This window comes from Megalobrama amblycephala, linkage group LG21, assembly GCF_018812025.1.
Source record: "Megalobrama amblycephala isolate DHTTF-2021 linkage group LG21, ASM1881202v1, whole genome shotgun sequence".
Taxonomy (NCBI): domain Eukaryota; kingdom Metazoa; phylum Chordata; class Actinopteri; order Cypriniformes; family Xenocyprididae; genus Megalobrama; species Megalobrama amblycephala.
This window is the reverse complement of record NC_063064.1, coordinates 21,787,155-21,813,732: the sequence shown is the minus strand read 5'-3', so window position 1 is coordinate 21,813,732 and position 26,578 is coordinate 21,787,155. Positions and strand designations below refer to the sequence as shown.

Sequence of the window (26,578 nt, the reverse complement as noted above, 5' to 3'; positions counted from 1 at the left end):
AGATAAAGGGGGACAGGGGACCCACGGCTTGTTCTACCCCCTGACTGAGCCCTTGACACCATGCACCTCTGTGTGGATTTGCTTCTCAGGGCAAAATCCTGAAAATGATGGAGGACAACAAGCAGCTGGCTCAGCGGATCGATGGGGCCATTCAGTCAGCCAGCCAGGAGGTGACCAACCTGCGCTCTGAGCTCTCCGCGACCAGCCGCAGACTGGCCGAGTTGGGGGCGTGCAACCCTGTCGGCCTGGAGAACAACCAGCAGAACCACCATCACCACCATCACCACCTCCACGGTAAGACGTGTGTCAAGTTTTGCTCGGTCTGTGAGCTGCAGTTCAACTTGTTACTGTTGAGAATAGTTCATTTTTAAGGGTTTGTGGGTGGGAATGAGCTTTTGTTGAGAGAAGAAAGTAAAGAGGGGAGGACGGGGGCAGCTGATCCCGTTCTTCACTGCCTCGTCCCGTTTCCCGGGTAGCCGGTGGGATGGCTTTCCAATGCAGCTGTGACATATCAGGCAGAGAGAGGCCAGAGAGAGAGAGAGAGAGAGAGAAAAAAGAAAGCTAGCATTGGGTTTGGCTGTCGTCATAACTCTTGTCTCTGACTGATTCGCAGGGAATAACATGAAACACGTGGTTCAGTTCTGATACTTAAACTTAGTTAAAGGTAAAGTGTGTCTTTTTTTATGTTAAAATACTTTTTTATCTTAGCTTCTAGCTTTCAGACAACTGTAATACAGACATTTGTTGAATGATTTGAGCATCCCGACAAGCCCAGCACAGCAATTTTGCCTGATGCTGTGAGGATTGGCTGGAAATGTCTGTTTGTCAACCAGTGTCAGACAGGATAGTGTTTAAAACTGCCATTCTCCTACACGTTTCCATGGTAAAGGGATATTTCACCAAAATGTAAAATTCTGTCATCATTTACTCAACTTTGCCATTCCAAACCTGTATGACTTTCTTTCATCTACAAAAGAAGATTTTTGAAGAATTTTGATAGTCAAACAGTTTTGATGACTATTGACTTCCATTGTATGGGCAAAAAAGAAAAAACAGATGTTTTTCCAAAATATCTTTTTATGGTTCACAGATGTGTAAATGATGAAAAACGTTCATCTTCAGGTGAACTATCACGTTAAGTCAAGATGACTATCCTGGTATTATCATTAAAAGTGGTTGATGACATCACATGACCCATGTTTGTCAAAAACTTAACAGGACTTTAACATTGTTAGTTCATGAAACCTAACTAATGAACAGTATTTTTACAACATTTATTTGTAAGCATTCACCATTCAAATATTTTGGGTCAGTAAGATGTTTTAAAATGTTTTTGAAAGAAGTCTCTTATGCTCACCAAGCCTGCATTTATTTGATCAAAAATACATTAACAACTTTTTTTTAATATTGTGAAGTATTATTACAAGTTAAAATAACTGTTCTCCACTTCAATATATTTTAAAATGTCATTTAATCCTTTGGTAAAGCTGAATTTTCAGCATCATTACTCCAGTCTTCAGTTTCACACGATCCTTCAGAAATCATTCTATAAATGTCTTTACTTTCAATTTAAATGAATCCTTGCTGAATAAAAAAAAAATTAATTTCTTCTTACAAAAAAATTATTCTGACCCTAAACATTTAAATGGCAGTGTATGTATTAAAAAGAGCATGAATTTTACAATATTAACCTAGATTAATAATTGTTCATGTGGTAAAAGTATTGTTGTTAATGTTAATGTAACCAAATACCTTAAGTAATGTTAACAAATTGAACCCTGTTGCAATTGTTACCAAAACCACCTTGAATGTGTGTTCATTTATCATTGTATATTGTGACTCATCATTTTTGCTGATTATCTCAACTTTCACTTCATGTTCTCTGAAAGGAAGTTAGGTGTGGCGAGATCGTTCCAGTTCTGTTGTACTGATTTCATAGCCCAAGGCAGTTTTTAATTCAGGCTAGAGGTCATGTTTAGCGGCTCGGACAGTGTCTGTGTGTGCGGCGAGGACCAGCGTATTGATATTGTGTCAGGTTGATGATGTTATAGGGGTTACAGCATGCAGGGCAGCCCAGTGGTGGGTGGCACTCCCCCCCGGTGGTCTTCTGCAGGCTCAGACTCTTTCAGATGGAGCGAAAGTAATAGAAACTGTGTGTTTGAACAGGTGTCATTAGCGGGACCCTTCTAAATGAATGAGATTGTATGAACAGCACGGCGCCTCCTCTCTCTCTTTTCACATGGGTTTAAGGCATCTCGCTGCAGTGAACCCACATTCCTCTTTACCAGCGCACTGATGTAATGCTTCTCCCTCTCTCTAGGTCCCTCTTAGTCTCTCTCTCTCTCTCTCTCTCTCTCTCAGTCAGGTGACTGTTTACATGAGAGAGCCGGAGGCTGAGCAGGCAGAATGTAATCAGATACACATTCCTGTGTCCTGCCGTATGTGGGAGTTTCTCTCATAGTTTAAACACAAAGCCGCCCCCCTCCTGTTTCAAAAAACAGCATTCCTTTAATCAGGGCTTCGGGTTCATTTGTGTTCTGCTCACATCCTTCCGTCGTTATTGAGCCAAGGGCTGAGGGCCACGAAAAGTCATGTTTGTTGCAGGGCTGGATTTGGATTGGGTTCAATTTCATTTCACTTTTCCTTTTTTTTTTTTTTTTTGGTGAACAAGTACTTTTCCACTATCCTGACCTTTTACGAGCCACACAACCATTTATTGTGCCGCTAATAACTTTTTCACTTTGTTACAAACACTCTAAATGTTTACCTTGTGTTGCAGGCAGACACAGACTGAATATAAACTTGAAAGCAGGCCGGTGTTTAATGGTCTATGACAGCCTAATGGAGAGATGTGGCATCCAGTTGTGCTTCGGCTGTCCTCCATCTTTAGATGACAAGTGAAGTTTATGTGATGACAGGATCTAAAGAAGAAAACTATAATGAGGCGGATTTGCCACTATAGTGTTTTGGGGGTAGTATTATAATAATAGATTTAGATGATTTTGTGATTCCAGAAGTTTCAAGAACTGTATGTTCTTACATTAAAAACAATAGTTATTGAGGGGGATAAAAGATATGATTTCAGTTTACATTATGATTGTATGTTAACATAACAATAATAACATTAATAATATTACATATTACAGTATTCTATAATATTATTATATATTAATATTCAGCCCCTTGTAAGTTTGCTGGGGCTGTTCTAGATGGTTCTGGCCCTAGTCAGAATCATTTATATGACATTCTCTTCTCTCTGTCAAAGTATTTAGGATTTTTCCCTGTCTTTAAAAAATGAACCCAAAATGATCCCGTGATTTACTCACCCTCAAGCCATCCTAGGTGTATATGACTATCTTCTTTCAGACGAACACAATCAGAAATATATTTAAAAATATCCTTAGTTTAAAACTTTATAAATTCAAATAACTAGCTTCCGGCGGACAACCGTACGCCGCGTCGTAGGATTACACATTTGGCGCAAGTCAACTTGCGCATTCTGTCGTATGGATTACTTTTTTTATGGATGGATGCATTATTTTCAATGTGGTCTCAGATTTTTGGACCCCACTGTATAAAAGCCTGTTCAGACCAAGAACAATAACTATAAAGGTAACTATAACGAAAACTATATTAGCATCCATGTCAACAGATGATAACGTTATCATTCTGTCGCTTTAAATGCTCAAACTCTTTAAAGATGTATAGATTTTGATTGGCTGTCAGTGGTTTTTATTGTTCATCAGCTGGAAAAATTTATTCTGAAAGTGATTTAAAAAAAATATTGTTTCTTTGTGCCATGATCGTTATAGCTGAGGTTTGGACTTTTTTTAACTAGGAGGCTTTCCACAAGGTTTAGGAGAGTGTTTTTGGGAATTTTTGACCATTCTTCTAGAAGCGCATTTGTGAGGTCAGGCCTGGCTCACAGTCTCCGCTCTAATTCATCCCAAAGGTGTTCAATCGGTTTGAGGTCAGGACTCTGTGCAGGCCAGTCAAGTTCCTCCACACCAAACTCGCTCATCCACATCTTTATGGACCTTGCTTTGTGTACTGGTGCGTCGTCATGTTGGAACAGAATGGGGTTATCCCCATACTGTTTCCACAAAGTTGGGAGCATGAAATTGTCCAAAATATCTTGGTATAATGAAGCATTAAGAGTTCCTTTCACTGGAACTAAGAGGGCCAAGCCCAACCCCTGAAAAACAACCCCACACCATAATCCCCCCTCCACCAAATTTTACACTTGCAGTCAGGCGAGGAGTGAGGCACAATGCAGTCAGGCAAGTACCGTTCTCCTGGCAACCACCAAACCCAGACTCGTCCATCGGATTGCCAGACAGAGAAGCGTGATTCGTCACTCCAGAGAACACGTCTCCACTGCTCTAGAATACAGGTGCGGCATGCTTTACACTACTGCATCCAAAGCTTTGCATTGGACTTGGTGATGTAAGGCTTGGATGCAGCTGGTCGGCCATGGAAACCCATTCCATGAAGCTCTCTATGCACTGTTCTTGAGCTAATCTGAAGGCCACACGAAGTTTGGAGGTCTGCAGCTATTGACTCTGCAGAAAGTTGGCGATTTCTGCGCACTGTGCGCCTCAGCATGCGCTGACCACACTCTGTGATTTAACATGGCCTACCACCTCGTGGCTAAATTGCTGTTGTTCCCAATTGCTTCCACTTTGTTATGATACCACTAACAGTTGACCGTGGAATATTTCGTCGTGAAGAAATTTCACAAATAGACTTGCACAGGTGGCAACCTATCACGGTACCACGCTTGAATTCATTGAGCTCCTGAGATGTTTGTAGAAGCAGTCTGCATGCCTAGGTGCTTTTATACACCTGTGGCTATGGAAGTGATTGGAACTCCTGAATTCAATGATTTGGAGGGGTTTTAAGGTGTGTATGGCCCTTAAAACCAACCACTGTTCTGAAGTGGGAAGGTTTCATCTTATCTGCATTACCTTTTGCATATTATAAATATTTTCTCCCTAGTCAAGGGCAGACACATCATTTCATATTAGGTTTTGCATAATTCAGAGCCATATGGATGCTGTCTTTGCATTGTCATCAATTTGCTTGTTCCAACAGTTTATTGGCCATAGTATGTTAAACTTTGGTTCATAAATGAATGGACTCTATTACCATAATCAGATACACATCAAGTCTCAGGAGGGAAAAATAAATCTACACACAATATATATTTGCTGATCTTTTAAAATGGAAACAGTTCTCTAAAAATCAATACAGCTAAAGCATAATACATTATTCACAATTCCGGCTGGTTGGTGCGCAAGTGTCAAATCTACATGAAAAAGTGAGGTATCACACTAAGTTCACTTTCTTGCTTGGTGAGCTCAAACAGATTAAAATGCGCCTCTAAACGCAAGCTATCGGATGCGAAAAGTGTGAATATGAAAAGTAAGCGTAGCAAAGCTCTTTCACTCATAGCTCACGCTGAGAGAGACGGCTGCGATCCTCTGCGTCCCTAGAGACGAACACTTGCATGACAAATTAGAAAAAGTCTAATGGAATGACATCTGCACACGCTTGAATGCCTAATGGAAAGTCTAAGGTTGCAAATTGGCCAAGTCACTGTTCAGATTAAGTAACGCTTGAGAGGTGCGATGTCAATGTCATATCATGCCAAAGATGTGAGAGAACATGTAGAAGATGATGGGAGGTAGTGAAAGGATGTAAAAGTATCAGAAAAGTGGTCCATGCTACTCCTGTCCTATATTTGAAGTCTTCCTAAACAGCTAGGTGTAAGTGTAAGTCCAAGATGACTGCCTTATTAGCCAGCGCAACTATAGTGAACCTTTTAACACTCTGAGGTCTAAAAACGCGCCGGCGCGTTTTGCAGGTTTTTTTTCACATTGCAGCAAAACAGACTTAAAATACTCTGTCATTTTTTGTCATAGAGACATAAGTAATACATCAATTGGAACTATAGAATATCTCCTTTTATTTGTATACACTCAGAGTAAAAACAAAATGTTGTGCTTTTTGTAAAATAAAGAAAACTAACATGATGCGTGATCTCTCATCTCCCTCTGAACGAAGTCCAATCTGATAGTTCTCAGAAAATGAACTGTAACTTAGTGAATACTAATCACAAAAAATTCATACTTATGTCTAACAAAACGTTGAAATGTCAGGTTTTAAATCGTGCAAGTCAAATCGAAAACAAACATTCTGTGTTTATGTAATCTGTATGAAAAGAGAGCCATGTCAGAAGTCCGTGATTCAGCTCATTACCCACTAATGCGGCCACGCCCACGGAGCCAGCGCTATTCACAGGCAAATTCAGAGACAACACATGCATTCATCATCTCAATCGTGTATTTATTGCCTTGAAAATTGTTTATCTGGATGAAAAAGCCATGGTTAGCGATCTCTGGAAGACATTCAGTAAATTCCTGTTTGTTTTCTTCTATTGATAAGTTTTAAGTGAGTTTTTGTTTCTTTAGCGCCCTCCGGCTGTAGTATGAATTGGTAAACACCATTCATGGAATATCGTCTTCTTCTTAGGTGAATTTGTGGACTAAAATGCACAGAGCGCCCTCCGGCTGCAGTATGAATTGCAAACACCAGCGCTCATAGAGATAACAATGAATATTAAATAAAAAATAACTCCTCTGTATAGAAAATTGACATAAACATATGAGAATCCTATATTTCTCCAAATGTGCATGCTTTTAAACTAAAAGCCTATATTCAGACTCTTTGCATCACAGAAATACATTATATTTTAAAGTATAATATAAAACCATTATTTTATATTGTAATAAAATTTTTCTGTATGTTTCATATACCATGATGAGCTTGAGACATCACAGAAGTTTTTTTTCACAGCCTACCTGACTGAAATGCCTCATTAATATGCAAGTCTTTTCAGGTCATTACTATTCAATTCTTTTGTCTTCACAGGTGAGAATGAGCCATTATTCATGGAGATTCACGCCTCCTCGCATACCGTGTTTCTTGGCAAAAAGTGTCTTACAAAAACTAAATCAGTATATTGTTATAAATGAAAGAGTAGTCAGCATAATTTTTACATAATTTTGAAGCAAAAACTCTAGTCTACAACCTTCAATACCCAAAAGTCTTGTGAACACAGATTTAATATACTTTTATTGGCCTTATATCAGTGACTTAAGTTTTTTGTTTTTTCAGTAACCACGCATAAATGTTATTCCTTCAAAAACACAAACATGTACACACATGTTCCTCACATATTATGGTAGCCTAGTTTGTGCTGAATACAGTGTAATGGCACTTGTGTCATTAATATGTTTATGAACAACTGAAAAAAGCACAAATGTCAGGGCATGTCAAAACTTCTCCAGGCCCCAAATCAGCCTCAGACTCCAGAGGGTTAAAGGGGACCTATTATGCCCCTTTTTTACAAGATGTATTATAAGTTTATGGTGTCCTCAGAATATGTCTGTGAAGTTTCAACTCAAAATACCTCACAGATCATTTATTATAGCTTGTCAAATTCGCCCCTATTTGGGTGTGAGCAAAAACATACCACTTTTGTCCTTTTTGTCCTTTGTGTCCTTTTAAATGCAAATGAGCTGCTGCTCCCGGCCCCCTTTCCAAAAGATGGCAGAGCTTTAACAGCTCGTGCTTCGTTTGGATACTCAACAGCAACAAAACTAGAGAATCTCACGCAGCCAAAATGTCAGAAATTGTCAGTAGCGGTGATCAGCCTTACATGTTCGAACCGGACTTGGACACTGATGGAGAGACTCAGGAAGAAGTTACAACATTTAAAATGCAGTTGGACGTGTCTGATAGGTTAGTTAGTGGATACATTTATGTAGTTGTTGTGGAGTTAAGTTGATTCCACTCATTGACTAGCATATACTGTCATATTATTCTTTTGTGTAAATCCAGTTTGTTTGTGAAGCGGTCCGGCGTAAAAGAATTTGCGCAAATATATAACACTTTACTGACATTCTTCGGCACATTTCCTTCATAAATGAAATTCAACCACGGTTTCCTCAGTGGCTCAGATGCCTGGAGTCTATGTAGATGCTTATGTTCGTTGGTACATCTAATAACAGAACATTTGTAATGTTTTTTTGGCACAGACATTGTATATCTCCAGCTGCTACAGCGAGGAAACAGAAATGGCGGACTGCTGCGGCTCACTCAGGGTGGTGTCTATGCTAATAGAGCAGATCGTTCCCCTGTCATGGGCAGGGCTTTCCCCACTCTTGCGTAAGATTTATGGGGATTATTAAAAAAAAGGAGTGGGTGGATTTTTACCATTATAGACTGGTTGTTTACACACACTGTGGACAAACATCTGTGTTCAAACACCTTATAAAAGTGTATTTTGCATAATAGGTCCAGACAGAGTAAAAAGTGAAAGAGACATTTATAAAGAGAGTAAACAAGAATTTATTTGCAGAAAAAAACTCACTAGCAAATCGATGGGCCATTTCTCAGTGACTGACTGACAGACGGTAATAGTGCGAATGTACCCCTGGCATTACTTATGGCATGAGGGAGCTGCACGCCTCGTTGGCAGCTGTGGCTGTGAAGTCTGATGGTCCATAGACCAGAACAGGCAGTAAACAAGATCATCAGAGAAGTCGAGCCAAACAAATCCACAGTGTGGTCTCAATCAGACATATTCACTGGCACATTCATTGTTTTTGGACCAATATAAATTCTATTTTGAGTGTCTATAGGTTATATAATCTGAGATTATTTGCAATTATTATATTTTATTATTTATAATCTGAGATTGTACATTACTGTTTTACTAACCCCCAGTGTTGTGGGGTCAGTAAAAAAGAAATTAATACTTTTTGGTCTGCAAGAATGCATTTAATTTATTAAAAGTAACAGTAAAGACATCTATAATGTTATAAAAGAGATCACAGCTTCAACAAAAATATTAAGCAGCACAACTGTTTGCAACATTTCAATATTACTTGACCACCAAATAGGCATATTATAATAATTTCAGAAAAATCATTCATGTGACACTGAAGACTGGAGTAATGATTCTGAAAATTCAGCTTTGCCATCACAGAAATAAATTATATTTCCAAATATATTAAAATAAAAAAAGTTATTTTAGATTGTAATAATATTTCACAGTTTCAACTGTAGTTTTGATCAAATAAATGCAGCCTTAGTGAGCATAAGAGACTTCTTTTCAAAGCATTCAAAAATCCTACTGATCACAAACTTTTTAATGGTAATGTGTGTATAATTATATGTAATTTGAGATTTTAGTGTGTTTTCTGCACAACCATTCATTGACCCTCTCACTGCATTTTTATTTTTTCCTCCTCCACTGTGTATATATATATGTATATATATATATATATATATATATATATATATATATATATATATATATATATATATATATATATATAATGTATATTAAAACCCAACTAAACTGTAATTGGCTGATTTTAAACGATCTCTTCTTATCTAGGAAGTTTTTTGGCCCAAATCAGCTGCAGTATGAACCAAACCTTATGCTTCTGCTTTAAAGGTCTGGCTATGTGATGTTAACTTCATTTAAACTAGCCCAAACAAGCTTTAAGTAGACATATAAATATTTAAGTCATGGCAATTTATGATTTTACATTACTTTAACTCATCAAAATAATTTAAGCAATTTCATGTTATACAAGATTTAACTCGATTTTTTTTAAGTTTAATATATTTTAAGTTGAAATTACTTGCACAATCAATTTGATTATACTTAAAAATTCAAGGCAGCAACTACACTTAAGTTGAGTTAAGTTTTAAGTTCACTAGGTGTAATTTTTTTTACAGTGCCTGTCTTACCTATAAATACAAAACAGGCAGCTGTGAGAGCTGTGCTGAATAGAGTAACAACACTCGTAATTCCTCTGCCAGGTCGACACATGCAAAGCAATCGTACAAGCTAATACTAAATTTAAACTGATGAAAAAGATCGCGACAAGCCATTATGAGTATAATCAGATGACAACACTGCCAGCATCAGCGGCAGTAGCCGGAGACAGGGTGTTTAGGAGCCTGCGGTGAAGCGTATGGCTTTGCAGTGCCCTTGTGATTTATGCCAACACTAGTGGGACTCGCGCAAGCCAGCATGCTAAACCCCCCGCAACCCTGAGAAAGTGATAAGCAGAGAGAAATGCGACGAAGTGAACTCAATAAAGCGCCCGCAGACGAAGGTGATGTTTTAAATTGCTTTTAAATCAGCCTTTGGGAGGTGTTGCGCCTCGCTGATTTTGGGGGATTTTATTTTATCTGAAACGTGGGTGAATTTTCAAGGATTTGTTGGAAAGGTTAAGCAATGCTTGCTGGGTGTTTGGAACCCAGGGATGTGTCTTTTTTCCCTGTAGTTTTCTTCTCAGGTTTCTTTTGTTGGTTATTATTACATATGCCCCCTTTTCATAGACAAGGTGCCAGTGCTGGTTTAAGAAACTGAGACTGTTCCATATGTTTCCACCTCTAAAAAGATGGTTCTGGGTCAACTCCACACCAATGTCAGTTCACATACGTTTTGATTAATGTATTTCCACGACTTTTCCAGTCATTCATGAATACTGGATTACTAAATACTTTTTTTAGTAATTATATAAAGATTTGATTTACATAGCTGACTTTCTTGCCAATAAAACCTTTTAGAGCTAAGCATAATTAAAAAAAATGTTATATTCAATAGATGCCTTTTCATGCCTTTTCCACAATGTTTTAAAGGGGAAAGTTCTGTTTTCAACTTTGATAATAATAAGAAATCATCCTCGAGTACCAAATTAGCATATTAGAATGATTTCTGAAGGATCATGTGACACTAAAGACTTTAGTAATGGCTTCATCAGTAAAATTCAGCTTTGCATCAGAGAAATAAATATAAAATATATGTTTTTACTGTATTTTTCAAATAAATGCAGCCTTGATGACAATAAGAGACTTCTTTCAAAAAACATTTAAAAAATCTTACAGTCCTCAAACTTTTGAATGGTAGTGTATGTCTCAAGACAGTAATGTGCAATGTTTGTTTGTGGAAAGGTTATGTAGTAACATCATCAGTCAGGGGCTATTCATGCAGGCCATTAGTTCATCGGAAATACAGCCTGGTTCTCAGCGAGCTCTACAGATCTTCTGTCATGGGAACCAGTACCATTTCGGTGGAAAAAAGTATTAATACTAGTGTGGTGTTTGCTCTAGTTAGATGCACCAGTGCACTTGAGACGAATTACAGTACAGCTTTGTTTTCAAAGAAGAGGGAGTATCTCTTTCTCCTTATTCCTCCCATGGGATCTCCCAGTTTTCCTGTCAGCTCCCAAAGAGTGGGGAGATTGTTCAGAGAGCCCCCATCTCCGTTTCTCTCTCCCCTTCCGCCTTTTCCTTCCCCTCCCCCTCCCGTCTCCAAACCGCAGCTTGGCCTCCCTGAACCACGCCCTGTCTGTGACCAATACAGCGTGAGGTGAACTGTGTCCAAACAATAGCCTTAAGGCAGGCCCTCACCACATGGGATGGGCAAATAACCTAGAAAACACGCACACACATTTTTCTCTGTAGACTTTATTACCAGCCATGAGGGTAGGCACATTTTGAGAAGGAAAAATTCAGTTTGCCCTTTCAGAGGAGTAGTTATAGATTACTCCCCCAGATATCTCCCCAATCCACACATACTTCTCCCAGAAGGAAAACCATTCCTGGAATTACTAATTGTCCATTTCAGTGGTAAGATTGGGCTAAAATAAACCATTCCTTATGGGGATGTGACCTTGATTAACCTTAGAAGTTCAAGGCAATTTAAATATACAATACTATATATATATATATGCTTGGATTTTAATGCATTGTATTTTTAGGGCTTGCATTTTTATGAGCTGAAATTCAACATTGTATGTTGTATATTTAAGCTGTGAATATTTCAATTCAAAACAGTTCACACACATTTTCATTGTTAAAAATGCAATAATCCATATTCACCATTCAGATTTCACTTCCAAGCAGGTGGTGCAAGCGCGTGTTGACGAAGAGCAGAGCAACAGTTATTCATTCATTAAAGCGGCTTTACATTAATGAAGCAAGCGGTAAGTGCATGTGTGATGATTATCAGGGACAGTATATATGCTGAAAAGCTGATAAAGACACAAAAGTTGTGTTTACATTTAATTCAATGTCTTCACTGTTACTTTCCCTGTGTAGCGTACATGCAAGCAGCTTTCTCTACAGTGAATGAGATTATAACGTTATTCTCTGATGCTGATGTACAATTCAAACATTAAATCTGAGGTAGACATATAATTTTCATTGGCTCTGCTGCAGTACTGGGGTTTCCCTCAATACCTCATACTCCAGGATTCCCCTGCTGTCGGGACATACAACGCTTAACTTATCTTAACTAAATACAGTGATATAAAACACCACCGAACGCGCACCTATACTGTATTATATAGGCTACAGGAAGGCAGGTGGACTCAGAATATGGACGTAATGCACAAAGTTTGATGCTAAGCGTTTCCCAGTGAAATACTGGCATAAAGTTGGCTTGAAATTGGATGGTCCATATTTGCAAATTTAGGGACCATCTCTAAAGGTGAAATCTGAAAGGTGAATATGGATTATTGCATTTTTAACAATGAAAATGTGTGTGAACTGTTTTGAATTGAAATATTCACAGCTTAAATATACAACCATGTTGAATTTCAGCCCATAAAAATGCAAGCCCTGAAAAAACAATGCATTAAAATACAAGCACGGTTAATGCAATGCATTTTTTTTTTCAAGTAGTGCAATTCGAGATGATTTTTGTTTCAAAAACTTATGGCATTGTTTTACTTCCATATCATTTTACCCATATTTGTTCTAAATTTTTTCATAGTTGTATAGAAGTATGCAATACCATTTGTTGGTAACACTTTAGTTTAGGGTCCAATTCTCAATATTAACTAGTTGCTTATTAGCATGCATATTACTACATATTACCATATTCTACATCCCTTAATCCTAAGTGTTACCCATTTGTTTATATAGTTTAGCTAGAAGCTTAAGAAGTAACTCAACTACAATGTAAGGTACATTAATAATGCTCTTGTTGGCAAAAATTGGCCTGTATGGCTGACTTATACTAATATAGGCTAGTTCTGTACCAAAAATCACAAAAATGTTGCTATGGTTGGTTGGGATGCTTAAACAGGTCAATGTTTTAATAGCAACGTGAGGCTTTGCACTTTTCAGATGAAAGATCAAAGTCTTACGCTTCTGCATATGAAGGCTGTGACATATCAAACTGTTATGAAATTCGACGAAGGCCATTAAAGACAACTGTGTTGTTGTCTTGTGTTGTGTGTATCTGGGCCAAAAAGTTGCGCTTGAACACAAAGACTACAGCCAACGATCAAATGGCACATATGTTTTGTGCCTGTATGATATAAACCGTAAACAAAACGCTTGCTTACCATTTTAAATATGAATCATGTTGATCACTTCATTCCCAACAGCATTTCATTATGAAAATATTTGTATATTGGAGTGCTTAGGTAAGATGATTATTAGAAGAATTAAAAGAGCCTTCTGTGTTTACCCTCTTGACATCATTGTTTGCTTGCTTTCAGCACTTTCGCTGTTCTTCTTGTCAACTGATTAGCTGAACAGCTTATCAGAGTTATCTGTCTCTCACCTGCTGCCTGACACATATTCAACATGCTCAGTTGGCCAAAAAACTGCAGATGAGGTCCGACTTGTGCCGACACAGCAGAGCACATTGCAAAAAGTGAGCTGACAGACGCTCAATGTCAGCCTTTAACCTGCAGTAAATGTCACATTTCAACTTTAAATAACGAACAAGTCTAGTTAAAGGATTAGTTCACTTGAAAAAAAAAAAATTCCTGATAATTTACTCATCATGTCATCCACGGTGTTCATGTCTTTCTTTCTTCAGTTGAAAAGATATTAAGGTTTTTGATGAAAACATTCCAGGATTATTCTCCTTATAATGGACTTCAATGGCCTTCAGACGGTTGAAAGTCAAAATTACAGTTTCAGTGCAGCTTCAAAGGGCTTTAAACGATACCAGACGAGGAATAAGGGTCTTATCTAGCGAAGCGATCTGTCATTTTCGAAAAAAATACAACTGTATATGCTTTATAAACACAAATGATCGCCTTGCACGTGCTTCCGCCAAAACCGCACTTCCGTATTCTTCAAAAAGCTTACACCTTCCCTATTCTACGTTTTTTCCGTAAGTAGAATAGGGAAGCTTTTTGAAGAATACGAAAGTGCGGTTTTGGCGGAAGCACGTGCCAGCAGCCAAATCACCCTGTAGCCCAAGACTGGTTGCCCACTGAAGCTAAGCAGGGCTGAGCCTGGTTAGTACCTGGATGGGAGACCTCCTGGGAAAACTAGGTTGCTGCTGGAAGAGGTGTTAGTGAGGCCAGCAGGGGGTGCTCACCCTCTGGTCTGTGTGGGTCCTAATGCCCCAGTATAGTGATGGGGACACTATACTGTCAAAAAGCACCGTCCTTCGGATGAGACGTTAAACCGAGGTCCTGACTCTCTGTGGTCGTTAAAAATCCCAGAAATCCCAAAATCCTGGCCAAATTTGCCCATTGGCCTCTGTCCATCATGGCCTCCTAATCATCCCCATACACTGATTGGCTTCATCACTCTGTCTCCTCTCCACCAATAAGCTGGTGTGTGGTGGGCGTTCTGGCGCAATATGGCTGCCGTCGCATCATCCAGGTGAATGCTGCACATTGGTGGTGGTTGAGGAGATTCCCCCTTCAATATGTAAGTGCTTTGAGTGCCCAGAAAAGCGCTATATAAATGTAAGGAATTATTATTATTATTATTATTATTAGCACATGCAAGGCGATCATTTGTGTTTATAAAGCATATAAAGTTGTATTTTTTTCGAAAATGATCGATCGTTTCGCTAGATAAGACCCTTATTCCTCGTCTGGTATCGTTTAAAGCTCTTTGAAGCTGCACTGAAACTGTAATTTTGACCTTCAACCGTTCGGAGGTCATTGAAGTCCACTATAATAAAAATAATAGGAGAATAATCCTGGAATGTTTTCATCAAAAACCTTAATTTCTTTTCGACTGAAGAAAGAAAGACATGAACATCTTGGATGACATGGGGGTGAGTAAATTATCAGGAAAATTTTATTTGAAAGTGGACTAATCCTTTAATGCACCCCCTGTTGGTAACCCTCTGTAAACACGTTCATGTTTGTTTTTATAGTCTTTATAGATATTCCTAACTTTCAAGTTGGAGCCAATAGCAGCGGGTGTTAATGCAGACAGCCCTGTCAATCACCTCAAGGCTCTCCACTGTCCCTTAGGGAGACTGCAGATGGCCCCGTCCTCTACTCTAGTCAGCTGGGTAAAATGGCCACAAAATTACTCCCTTGTGGTAGGCGCTTTATGACTGTGTCCAAAGTGAAAATGAAAGTATGCGATGATTTTTAGTTGGGCTGAATGGTGCAATATTTTCTGTATATATAGCAGAGACAAGATAGCGCTTAAGTAAACGGAGAGCGAGGAGGAGTAGGCAGCGAATGCCATTTCACAAAATCTCTCTTTGCCTTGATGTGACCTGTCTCTCAGTTTATTCTTCAGTTTGGTCATCTCTCAGCCATGGGTATCTTGTGAGAGGCATAATTCTTTATCTAAAGAGTGAATGATTGGCGAGGCAGAGCGCAGGGCGCTGTTTCATGCTCCAGTGCTGCAATGGCTACAGGCTCTTCCCTTCTCCTCTCCTCTCCTCATCTTTTCTCTTTCCTCTTTCCCCAGTTTCTTTTCTTCACAGCCCACTGCACGCTGTCTGTCTCTCAGCTTCCCTCGCTAGGCCCTCTCATCATAACACAATAAGCTGTGACACGCCACATATTTTCTCAGCAGACCGTAGTTACAGGGCTGGGGCTCAGGAAATGAGACATTATGCATCCTTCAAGTCGTTTATATCGCTTTGTGGGAACCTGAGGTTTATGAAGACCATATGTTAGCCACTATAAGTTTCGTTCAATGCACTGGCAAGTGAAATAGCACTTCCTGTGCCCGCTTCGGACGGATACATTAGATGTCTCATCCATCCTGATGCACATCTGGAGGGAATCAGAAAGAAAATTGGAGTGAGATTTCCCACCGTGGACTGCAGTCTGGAAAGAGGGATCGCTGCTCACTTTTCGTAGATGTGTGCAGGTGAAAGCAATGAAGAGATAAGAGGGGGTTAAAATTGTTGTCGACTAGTGTGGGTTAGGGGTTTTTTTGTCTTTTGACAACCGTATCTTTTTAATTTTGTCATGTCATATTAATTCATTTTTTACTAAAACCTCATTTATATCTATGAAAATTTTTCTTGACATGGAAAATTAAACCAAATATTTTATACTTTTTTTTTTTTTTAAACTTACATTCTGAATAGCACTACTACATTTATGTCTTTTTTTTTTTTTGCATAACCAAGTTGTAATACTACATTTATGTTGTATACATTACAGTTCAGAAGTTTGGGGTCAGTAAGAATCCAGAAAGAATATACAGTATATATTGAAAGAAATTAATTTAATAAGATACATTAAATGAATCAAAACTTTTACATTGTTATTATTTCAAATATATGCTGTTCTTTTGAACTTTCTATTCATCAGAAAATCCTGAAAAAAAAAAATTATCACCTTTTCTAAAAAAAAAACAAAAAAAAAACTGTTTTCAACATTGATAATAAGAAATCCTTTTTGAGCACCAAATCAGCATATGCCATCACAAGAATAAATTACAGTTGAAAATAAATTAAAATAGAATGCAGCTATTTAGTAATATTTCACAATATTGATTTTTTTTACTGTTTCACATGAAATGCAGCCTTAGTGAGCATAAGAGACTTCTTTCAAAGACATGTAAAATTGTACCATTACAAACTTTTGAACGGTAGTGTTTGTGATTAATTTCATCTTTATTGACTGCAGTTTAATTACTTGAAACAATCCTAATCTTTCTAGATTTTTTTTAAACATTGTTAGTGGATTGTTAAAATTAACAGTAAATTTTATTTAAACTTGATTTATTTTCATCATTTTAGTAAACATGATCATGTGCAAAAGACCTAATGAATGCTTTTGTCAGTAATTTCTCTGACAAGATTAATGACAGATTGATGCTCTGTCTTCGCATGGTGAATGTGGTCTGACATCACATTTTAGCCATCGTCAATGATGTTGAAACATCTGGCCGGGGTTGACCAAGAACTACTCTGGGGAAGGAATGTTATTGCTTCTTCATGAAATGAACAGGAAGTAGCGAAGGGTTTCTAGTTCCACCAGAGCACAATCTGGCTGTGTACCCACACATAAATACTAAATACTTTTTTTCCTCACCATTCCCTTTCTCTTTTCTTCTATAGGAGGTGGAGATAATGATCTGAGTTTGAGAATCAATCTCCCATTTCATATTCCTTCCATCTGCACAAATCCGGTCCTGAGTTTTCACCTTAAATCAACCAAATCTTACTCGAGTCCAGACTTCAAACGACTGTAAGCGAGGAAGTTGAAGAATGCTTGAGCACTCATTTGAAAAGTCCCAGCTCATCCCATTAAAACGCCCCATTGCTTTAGCTGTAAAAGAGCGAGCAGAGACCTTCCTCTGGCAGTATGTATGCATTCTGAGACGGGCTCTGACAGATTGAAATGAAAAACTGGTGTGCAGAGCTAGTTCATTTGCGAGACACAAAGTGTAAGATTCAACCAAGCAGGACTGTAATACCTGGAGAGAGCTATCCATTAGCATTCCCATTCATCTCAGTTGTGGAGCTAGGGCAGGATCTCACCGAAGAAAGCAATTTAAAGTCAGCCATCTTTGCTCATGTGACCACAAAAGTTGATTTTTTTAATTTATTTTACACAGTGAACAACATTTACCTGAAAGAGCTAGGTGAATCATGCTAACCAGCCAAACTTTGCCTAGTTTATAATTAAAATCATATTTCTGTTTGCTAAATTTTTCAAGTCTTCAAGAAGTGACACTCCTCCCCCTGATTAGTGGGGTAAAAATACACTCAATATGAAATGTGACGGACATTTTACAGATCTAATTTGTTTTCAGAAGATGCTCCAAGCACATTCGTGATCATCACAGCAAATAGTATCTGTCTCTCAGAGGAAGATTATGTTGAAATTAAGGTCCTCAGTTTGATCAGCTGTCACATAATTTCCATTGCTTTGAGGCACGGCTGCATGATAACTAGCAAAAAATAAATAGCTTGAGAAAGATATTAAAACCAGCCGTGATTTTGGTTTTATCACATTATCATATGCTACTGTTCATTTTCACCTTGTTTCAGCGGACATCTTGATTAGATAATTACTAGTATTATCTTGTACTCCAGGCTATCACATGCTTACCATATGCTATATGATGAGAACCTTCTGGCATTGACAGTTGTAAAAAGACATTTCTGAACTTTTATGTTTAGCGGTCTTGTGCGCACTTATGAAATTTCAGCCCCATAATGAAGGTCTTGTTCAAATGTTGCCATTCCTGCCCTTAATAAATTACTCTGCCTTAATCTCCAGCCAAAGTTAAGCCTGCCCTCCAGATAGCAGTTCCTTCTCTTGAGCCCACCATTTCACTCTCTTTCACCATTCAGTCTCTATAAATTGACTTTCCTCACCATATATTGCGGCTCTTCAGAAATGGTGGAGTGGTGAGATCCTCCTCCTGTATTCCTGGAAAGAAAACAATGAAATTCATTCATTCACCATTTTGACTGGCTTTCATTTGAAACATTTTTCCATGAGCTTCATAATTAACCATAGCTAGTCTGTCAGCCATGGATTCTGCTGTGGGATGTTGTCCGAAACCCAACTCTTTTTTACTCCACCTCAAGAACCCGGCTCAATACCTCCGCCAGTAGAAGGGTTGTGGGCGTCGCTGATGGTTGAGGGATCTGGAAAGCTTGTACTTCAGCAGAATGTGAGGATGAAGAATTACCTTTTGTGGAAAGAGTAAAGAACGATCAGTTACTTACAGCTCAGAGCTAAAGAACCACACAAGGTAGTCTTTCAAATGTGCGGTTTACTTCAGTGCATTTTCTGAATGAGTAAATAAACAATTTCAACATAAAACAGTCCATCACATGAACACTGTAATATGAAGAGCAATTTGAGTGGGAAAGAAATGGTTATATTTACCTTAAAAGACCAACTGCACTAGAGGTAGAAGGCATTATTTCCAACATTATTCCTGTTTATGTGCCGTAGTGGAGATTTTACTGCCTGGAGGCAGAGAAAGACTTTAGCAGAAACTCATGTGAGATGTTGTATTGAACTGCATAATGACGGAACACACACGCAGAACTGGAAACATTACTAGCTGACATTGAATGTAGTGGTCGGAGTCGAAGGCTGTGTTTACATGCATATGAATAGTCTGATAATGGCAAACATCTTTACTCCTGTTAGTGTTGCTTCTATTTTTTTTGTTTATTCACTCCAGCCATTTTTATGCTATTTACTTGTACCCCAAGCCACAGCACAAAATGTTCAATTCATCTGCAGTAGGCATGTTTGTTGCTGATGTTTTCGCATTATGTCTGTTACGTAAAACACTCAAACTCTTTTATTTTTGAGCTTTCTAGAAATTTGGCGGCTTCTTTTGTGCCATGCATGTTGCGATACACATCATTTGTCTGCAGCACTGTTTACTTTGGTCAGAGTGATAGCAATGCGATAAAAGGGGTGAGTCAGGTTTTTTTTTTCTTTTTGAAATTAATACTTTTATTCAGCAACAATCAAAATTGACAGTAAAGATTTTTATAATGTTACTTAAGATTTCTTATTCAAATAATTGCTGTTCTTTTGAACTTTCTATTCGTCAAAGAATCCTGAAAAATATTTATAATGGCTTGCAAAAATATTAAGTATCACATCTGTTTTCTGTTTTCAACATTGATAGTAATCACAAATGTTTCCTGAGCACCAAATCAGCATATCAGAAGGATTTCTGAAGAATTGTTTAACACTGAAGACTGGAGTAAAGGCGCGTTCATGCCATGTTGTGATTACCATAATTACAAGATTTCAGCTTGTAAAAGCGCATTTCCTCAGAGCTTTAATTATAGTTTGTGAGATGGGAAGGTCCTTCTTGTACCACGTGACCGCTGTACCACCTCACTGCTGCAGATCCATTTAGCCGTTGATATTGTTGCCATAGAAACACATAATTCCCAGTCCGCGGCCATGAACAGCTCCGAATAGAACGTCACGTGTCGAATCTAGTGCTGGGCGGTATGACCAAAAATTTATATCACTGTATTTTTCAAAATTATATTGGTTTCACGGTATATGACAGTATTTTTTTCCCCTATGCATGACTGGGCGTTAACCATATTTTCTACTGATTGAGAGAGGAAATACTGCAGTAGATTGACTAGAATGCCCTGATTTACAGTCATGATGAGTGAATATTGTAGAAAAATTCCACACTAGAGTTAATACAGGTTTACAAAGCCCCACAAAATGATGCTGTGGGGTGACAACAACCAATTGAACACACTCATTACCAGTGTTGTGCACGTTACCTTAAAAAAGTAATTAGTTATAGTTACTAGTTACTTCTCACAAATAGTAACGGTTACATCATTATAAAAGTAACTAATTACCAGGGAAAGTAACTATTGCGTTACTTTAAAATAAAATAAAATATGTCAAATAACTTGAATGCCATTATTAATATAAGTCTAAGAAAAAATTATTCTTGATCCGACTCGTGACTCATAATCCGCTCTTGCTTATGAAATTTCTCTGTACTGTCATTAAAGAAAATATAGTTTCATATATATGTTTAAATAGTCCTATGTTATGTTTTAAATTCATTTACTTGATTATGAAAAGTGAACAGCATGAGTAAGATGCATCATAAGATGCGCAATATATCGGGAGTCATGGAGTGGGTCAGACATGATTTTGACCACTTCATTAAGTTTTGTTTTATAGAAAACCTCTCTTTAAAGTGAATTTCGTTTTGTAAAAATTGTATCTTAATTTTAATCAATGTTTCATCAACCAATTGCCTGGATTTAATAAATAAGAAGCAAATATAGCAGACATAATCATGGATGCGCGGGCGCGATCACTGGCGCGTGAACTGGAGCGCGACTTAGGCCTACAGGCTAAATGAACCGAAACTCGGCGTATAGGCTGCTTGCCTCACAGACATGAAAAATATATCTATAGAAAGCTTGAAATATCTACTTTAAAACGAAATAATTAAAAACGAAAAGAGTCTACTCTGATTATGTAATCCGAATGAAATGTGCATTTTCTCTCTAGGCGCGTCCAGTATATGCGGAGATGATGAAAGTCAGCAATGTCAACTTCATCTTTGCAGCCGACACTGATTCAGAAAACATTACTTTATTAATAAACAATTAAAATGTCTCCTTGCTGTTTTTTTGTCATATTCATAATCATTACTTTTGCCGGTTCTTTATGGCAAGCGTTATGCGTGCGCTTGAGTGCATAGCCTATATTACATAAACGCTCATTATTAGTTTATTCTCTCCAGTATTTAAGAAATTAAATTAATATAAATGTGATTAGTCAACTAATGGCTTAAATGAATAACTACTAGTCGACTAGAAAAACGTATTTCACATATTTTCGATCCAGCATGTCACATGCTTATCGCAGTAGATAGGACCTTCGAACCAGAAAGACACAGCTTACATTTGACTAAAAGGTTTTTGTCTTTATGCTCAACTAAAGTGTAATAATGAGCATATTTCCACTTTGAGAAACTCGTCTTGCTATCGCCATGACTGCCGCACATACTTGAATAAACGGAAACACGCCCACAGTGCGTCTTCGTGTGGTTGTCATCCATCAATCCTACAATGCGTCACTGCTGTAAACAGGTTAGGCTGTAGGCTACACTTCAGCCAAAATTAATTACTTTAAAAAAGTAACGTACAACGCACCATATGGTAACGGTAATGGAGTTAATTTATTTAAAAAGTTATTAGTTACTGTCAAAAGTAACTGCGTTACAGTAACGCGTTACTAGCAACACGTTACTGCCCAACACTGCTCATTACAGACACATGAATATTAAAATATGACCATGGAGATAGAAAAAAAAAAAAGAGTTGAGGGCACCTTAAGCATTTTAAAAATCTAACCCTATATAACAACAAACTGCCAAAATGAGGGAGAAGCGCGGAAGAACATTTAAACTGTCTAAGGATATTTTCAGTAGGGCCTACATTTAAGAGCACTAGTCTCTGAACAAATGACACACGTAAGTTTAACAGAAAGAATAAAGCAGTTAAATATTTGCCCATTCTTCTTTGAATTGTCAGTCTATTTATTAACTTACATCGTCTTCTGTGTAGCAGAATAACCCATCGTGTCATCGCGGTCGTGATCAGACGTACAGTTCAGTGTCCTTTGCATAAGGCTACATTTCATTTGAAGAAGACGTGATGAAATATGTACGCTGGTTCATGTTTAGAGTACTAGAATATATGAAATAGGTCCATAAAAAAACTTAAACATGCTCGCTCCGGTCTATATAATATGATCCATGTGGAGAACCAATTGTTAATCTCATCACGGCGCTCCGCGCAGAAACCGCTCATCTCGCGTGCCGCGTGTAGTTTGAATTATCTGCTGTAATCAAGGGCTGAATCAGAAATCGCCCCTTATATCCTCAAATAGGGCATTATTTGAGGCGACAGCCATTTGTAGTGGTGTCCGAAACCATAGTGGACGTTATTGAGTGCACTCATTCAATCTCACATTGCACCGCAATAACGAGTGTAGGCCTACAGCTGATGTAACGTTACACACAACGGCTGTCCGAATTCACTCACTCGTTTTCATTCACTCTTTCAAGAGAACAATATTGGATAACGTAGGGAATAGTGAATGAGGCTTTAGGGGGTGATTTCGGACTTACCATAGGCTGTGATGCGATCTCAGCTGTGCTCTCACTACAGTGCAACAGTGAAATGGGACCCTCTCAAACAGTGACGGGCTGCGCCGCGTTCCGAACGTTGGTCAAGCGACACATACCGGTATAGAGTGCCCCAGGGATGACGCGTTTTTGCAGGCCAACCCCGAAGTTAGCGGCGCACGGGTTCCCTCGGTTGAAAGCCTATGCATTTTTCCCATAGACTTTTGGAAAATCGCAGAAAATAAGCTCTGTGTTTAACAAAGGGTTATGACACTTACATGTTTTGTCTATCAAGATAATCTTTACAAGTTAACACAACATTTATAGATTTTGAAGCCTAAATAAAGTGGTCAGATATAAAAGGCTAACAGTAGGCTATAAACGGACTACAGCACACCATGGTCGCGGATCAACGTCGTCACCACCAAGCTTCCTCAAACTGTATTTAAAAAACAACTTTTTTTAAAAACATGCTCGTTGATTATGATCTGCGCTGTTATGAATACTTTTCCACTTTTTCATGAGAAATGCTGTCCAAATGTCCCGTTTTTAATGATGACATCTAAAGTCCCCGCCAAAGGAAGTAGTCCCTTTTAGCAACTTGTTAGCAACCGCCGATTTTAAGACACAGTAAAAGTTAAAAAATCACAAGTGGGTTATAACTGGTGTGTTTTATGTCATAGATCAAAACGTGAAAGTATTTAGAGGCTTTGTTAACCACAGACCTTATTTCGGGCGATTTAGCAAAAACCCATTCAAAAAACCCATAGACTTTACAGCGTTGGAACCGGAAGTCCTAAAATGCTAACTCGCTTCCGGGTTTTGCCTACAAAAATGCGTCATCCCTGGGGCACTCTATTGCGATATCATAACAAAAATAAATACTGGTATTCGGTATGAACCGGTATACCGCCCAGCACTAGTCGAGACTACGGTAATTACAACATGGCGTGAACACAGAATAATGGCTGCTGAAAATTCTGTTTTGCCATCAACTTTGCAATAGAAAAGTTATTTTAAATAATATTACAGCTTTTACTGTATTTTTGATCAAATAAATGCAGCATTGATGAACATAAGAGACTTATTTCATAAACATTAAAAATCATACCTGCCCCAAACTTTTAAACGGTAGTGCACATATCTGTATAGTTCAATTAAAACCGCAGTACCCCAGAAATTTTACTGCAGTTATGGTTACTGCAATTATGAGCATAATCATATTAGCATAATCACAATATTCTGTTTGCATGAGCTCCAACTCAAATGTATTGCTGAATTAATCTCATTAAGGGTCCATGTAAACATAGCCAATCATGGGGACAATGCAGTATGAAATTAGCATTTAGGTCACCGATTTAGCACTGCACTTTATAAGATAGCAAGCTAATGAATTTTTCATGATCATTAAAGACTTTACATCTGCCTTTTAGCTTTGAGCTAATACTGTTTGTAGTTGTAAACAAATAGTGTATTGCTACAATTTGGCCATAAACTTGTTGCTTGTCTGTTTGCAGTTCTTTCATTGAATGGATTGATGTTGCTTTTGACTCTGTATCAGCTGTGAATACACAATACACTGATGTATACAGCCCGCTGACAGGTAAAAGCATTGCTCGCACACTGGCAGTGAAGTGAAAAGCAGGGGACTTCACACTTTTGAAACGAGTGTGAAATGGAGTGTGGCACCTCTCACTGTTGTCTTTTTCAACAGTTCCCACTAGGTATCTGGCGGGGCAGCCGCGTGCCTCTTTGTTTTTGACCACAATGGAAACAAAATTCAGCCCTCATGTCAATCTGCAAACCCTGACTCAAACCTTCATGAATACTAAGTCACTGTACAGACTTCAGGCATCCAAGCAGTAAACCTCTGCCAACTTGGAGCTCTGAGCTGGACGGCCCTTTCTAGCCAGCAAACATGGCTGCTTTACAAACCTTCTGCTTGACCTTTTCCAGTTGATCAGTCCAATCACCACATCCTGCAGGTTCGCCTTAATTCAACGCCTCGGTCCAGATGGGAAAACACAGGTTTATGCTGCTTTCCATATTGGCGGTATAGATAAAAGAAAACAACCACCATCTGGACACTAAACAGATTGTAATTGCCAGTAACTGTGTCCTGTTTCATTTTATAAATGCCTTTTTCAATCTGTGATGCTTCTCTTGTTTGCAGAAATTGTTGCTGGGCTTATTGGTTATTGCAGTCCTTGATTAGAAAGTTATTTTAACATTAATCATGATAGCTTAAAGGAACAGTTCCCTCAAAAAATGATTAATAAATTGATAAATTCTCATGTCCAAGCCCATATAGAGGGTTATTATAGTTTAAATCATTTTAATTTTAATTATTTATTTTCTATTTTTCAATTTATCTTTTTTTATTGTTATTTTTATTCAAGTCTGTGTTTACGTAATATATGTGTGTGTTCTGTGTATAATAATTATGTATATATAAATACACGCATATGTATAAATTTAAGAAATATATGCATGTATAAATAAATATATATTTATATATATTACACAAACACAGACTTTTATTTTGCAAACGATTAATCGTTGTGCAGCCTTATTCTGTAGTTTTATCATTTAACTTTTTCTGTAGTTTTACTTATTTAACTAAAAATGGCGTTAAATTTAGAAGCACAATCTAGTGATATTGCTATAATGGCATTTTTATGTTTAATGCTGGTGTTGTGCCGAAATCTGACCCCCGTCAGATTATTGCCCTGTTAGTATTGGTAGGTTTAGGATTAGGTTTGGGGTTAGGATTAGGCAGTCAAGTAGCGACTTCAGTGAGGGGGGTAATAATTTGGCAGGGAGTCGAAATTGGGCACAACACCAGCAGGATTTAAAGGTTTACGTGTCAATAAAACTGTTGTTGTTTGGCAAGAGCTTCTAATAATTATTCCATAAAAAAAGATAACAGCATATGGGTTTGGAATAACATGAAGATGACAGAATTTTCATTTTTGATTGAACTATCCCTTTAAAGAAATATTTATAGCATATATTTATTTGATTATAGGATTAGTTGTTCATATTCATGCCATCATGTTGATTCTGAAGTACATATATACATTTAAATGGTCTTTTACAGACGCTATGTATAACAGATTGCAAGACGTCTCACTCCCAATATGGTCATGTTTAGGTTAGGAAGAGGTGAGACAGGGCAGTCTCTCTCCACCACTGCAATGGGATTTCACTGCATATTTTTAGCAAGTCTCCACTGTTCTTCAGAAGTGCAAGAGATAATTTATACATTGTTGTTTCATTCTTTCGTGTCTCCTTTAACCTTGTAGTTAAATATTTACACAGTATGAGAGACCATCTATACGTTCTCTACAAATGTCTATTTTAAAATCACTAAGCAACGCTGGTCTAAACTTTTATTCTTTGGATTCTGTAACTATGGGCCTTAGTTACAAGCCCCGTGAGGAACAGAATTACTGTTCATGGAATCTCTGTGTTACTGGCTGATGAAAGCAAATTGGCAGGCTGCTGATGATGGCTGTGAGTTAGTACACACCGAGAGGCATCCAGGATTGAACAACAGGGGGGTTTTGGAAAGTGAATTCGCAATTTATCAACGTAAATATATTATTACAGGTCTAGTTTAAATCTGTTAATTCCTTCT

At 38.0% G+C, this 26,578-nt stretch overlaps 1 protein-coding gene across 3 annotated transcripts in view; it reads left to right on the top strand.

Annotated features, from left to right (window-relative positions):
- The window catches only part of LOC125256809 (kazrin-like), a 182,637-nt gene that overhangs the window by 86,528 nt on the left and 69,531 nt on the right, over window positions 1-26,578 (top strand). For all 3 annotated transcript variants that reach the window (XR_007182188.1, XM_048173031.1, XM_048173032.1), the window contains exon 4: window positions 90-294. Coding sequence is in view for 2 of the 3 variants with exons in the window: in XM_048173031.1 (XP_048028988.1) it covers window positions 90-294 (205 nt within the window). In the remaining variant the exon portion in view is untranslated. The remainder of the gene's footprint in view (window positions 1-89; window positions 295-26,578) is intronic.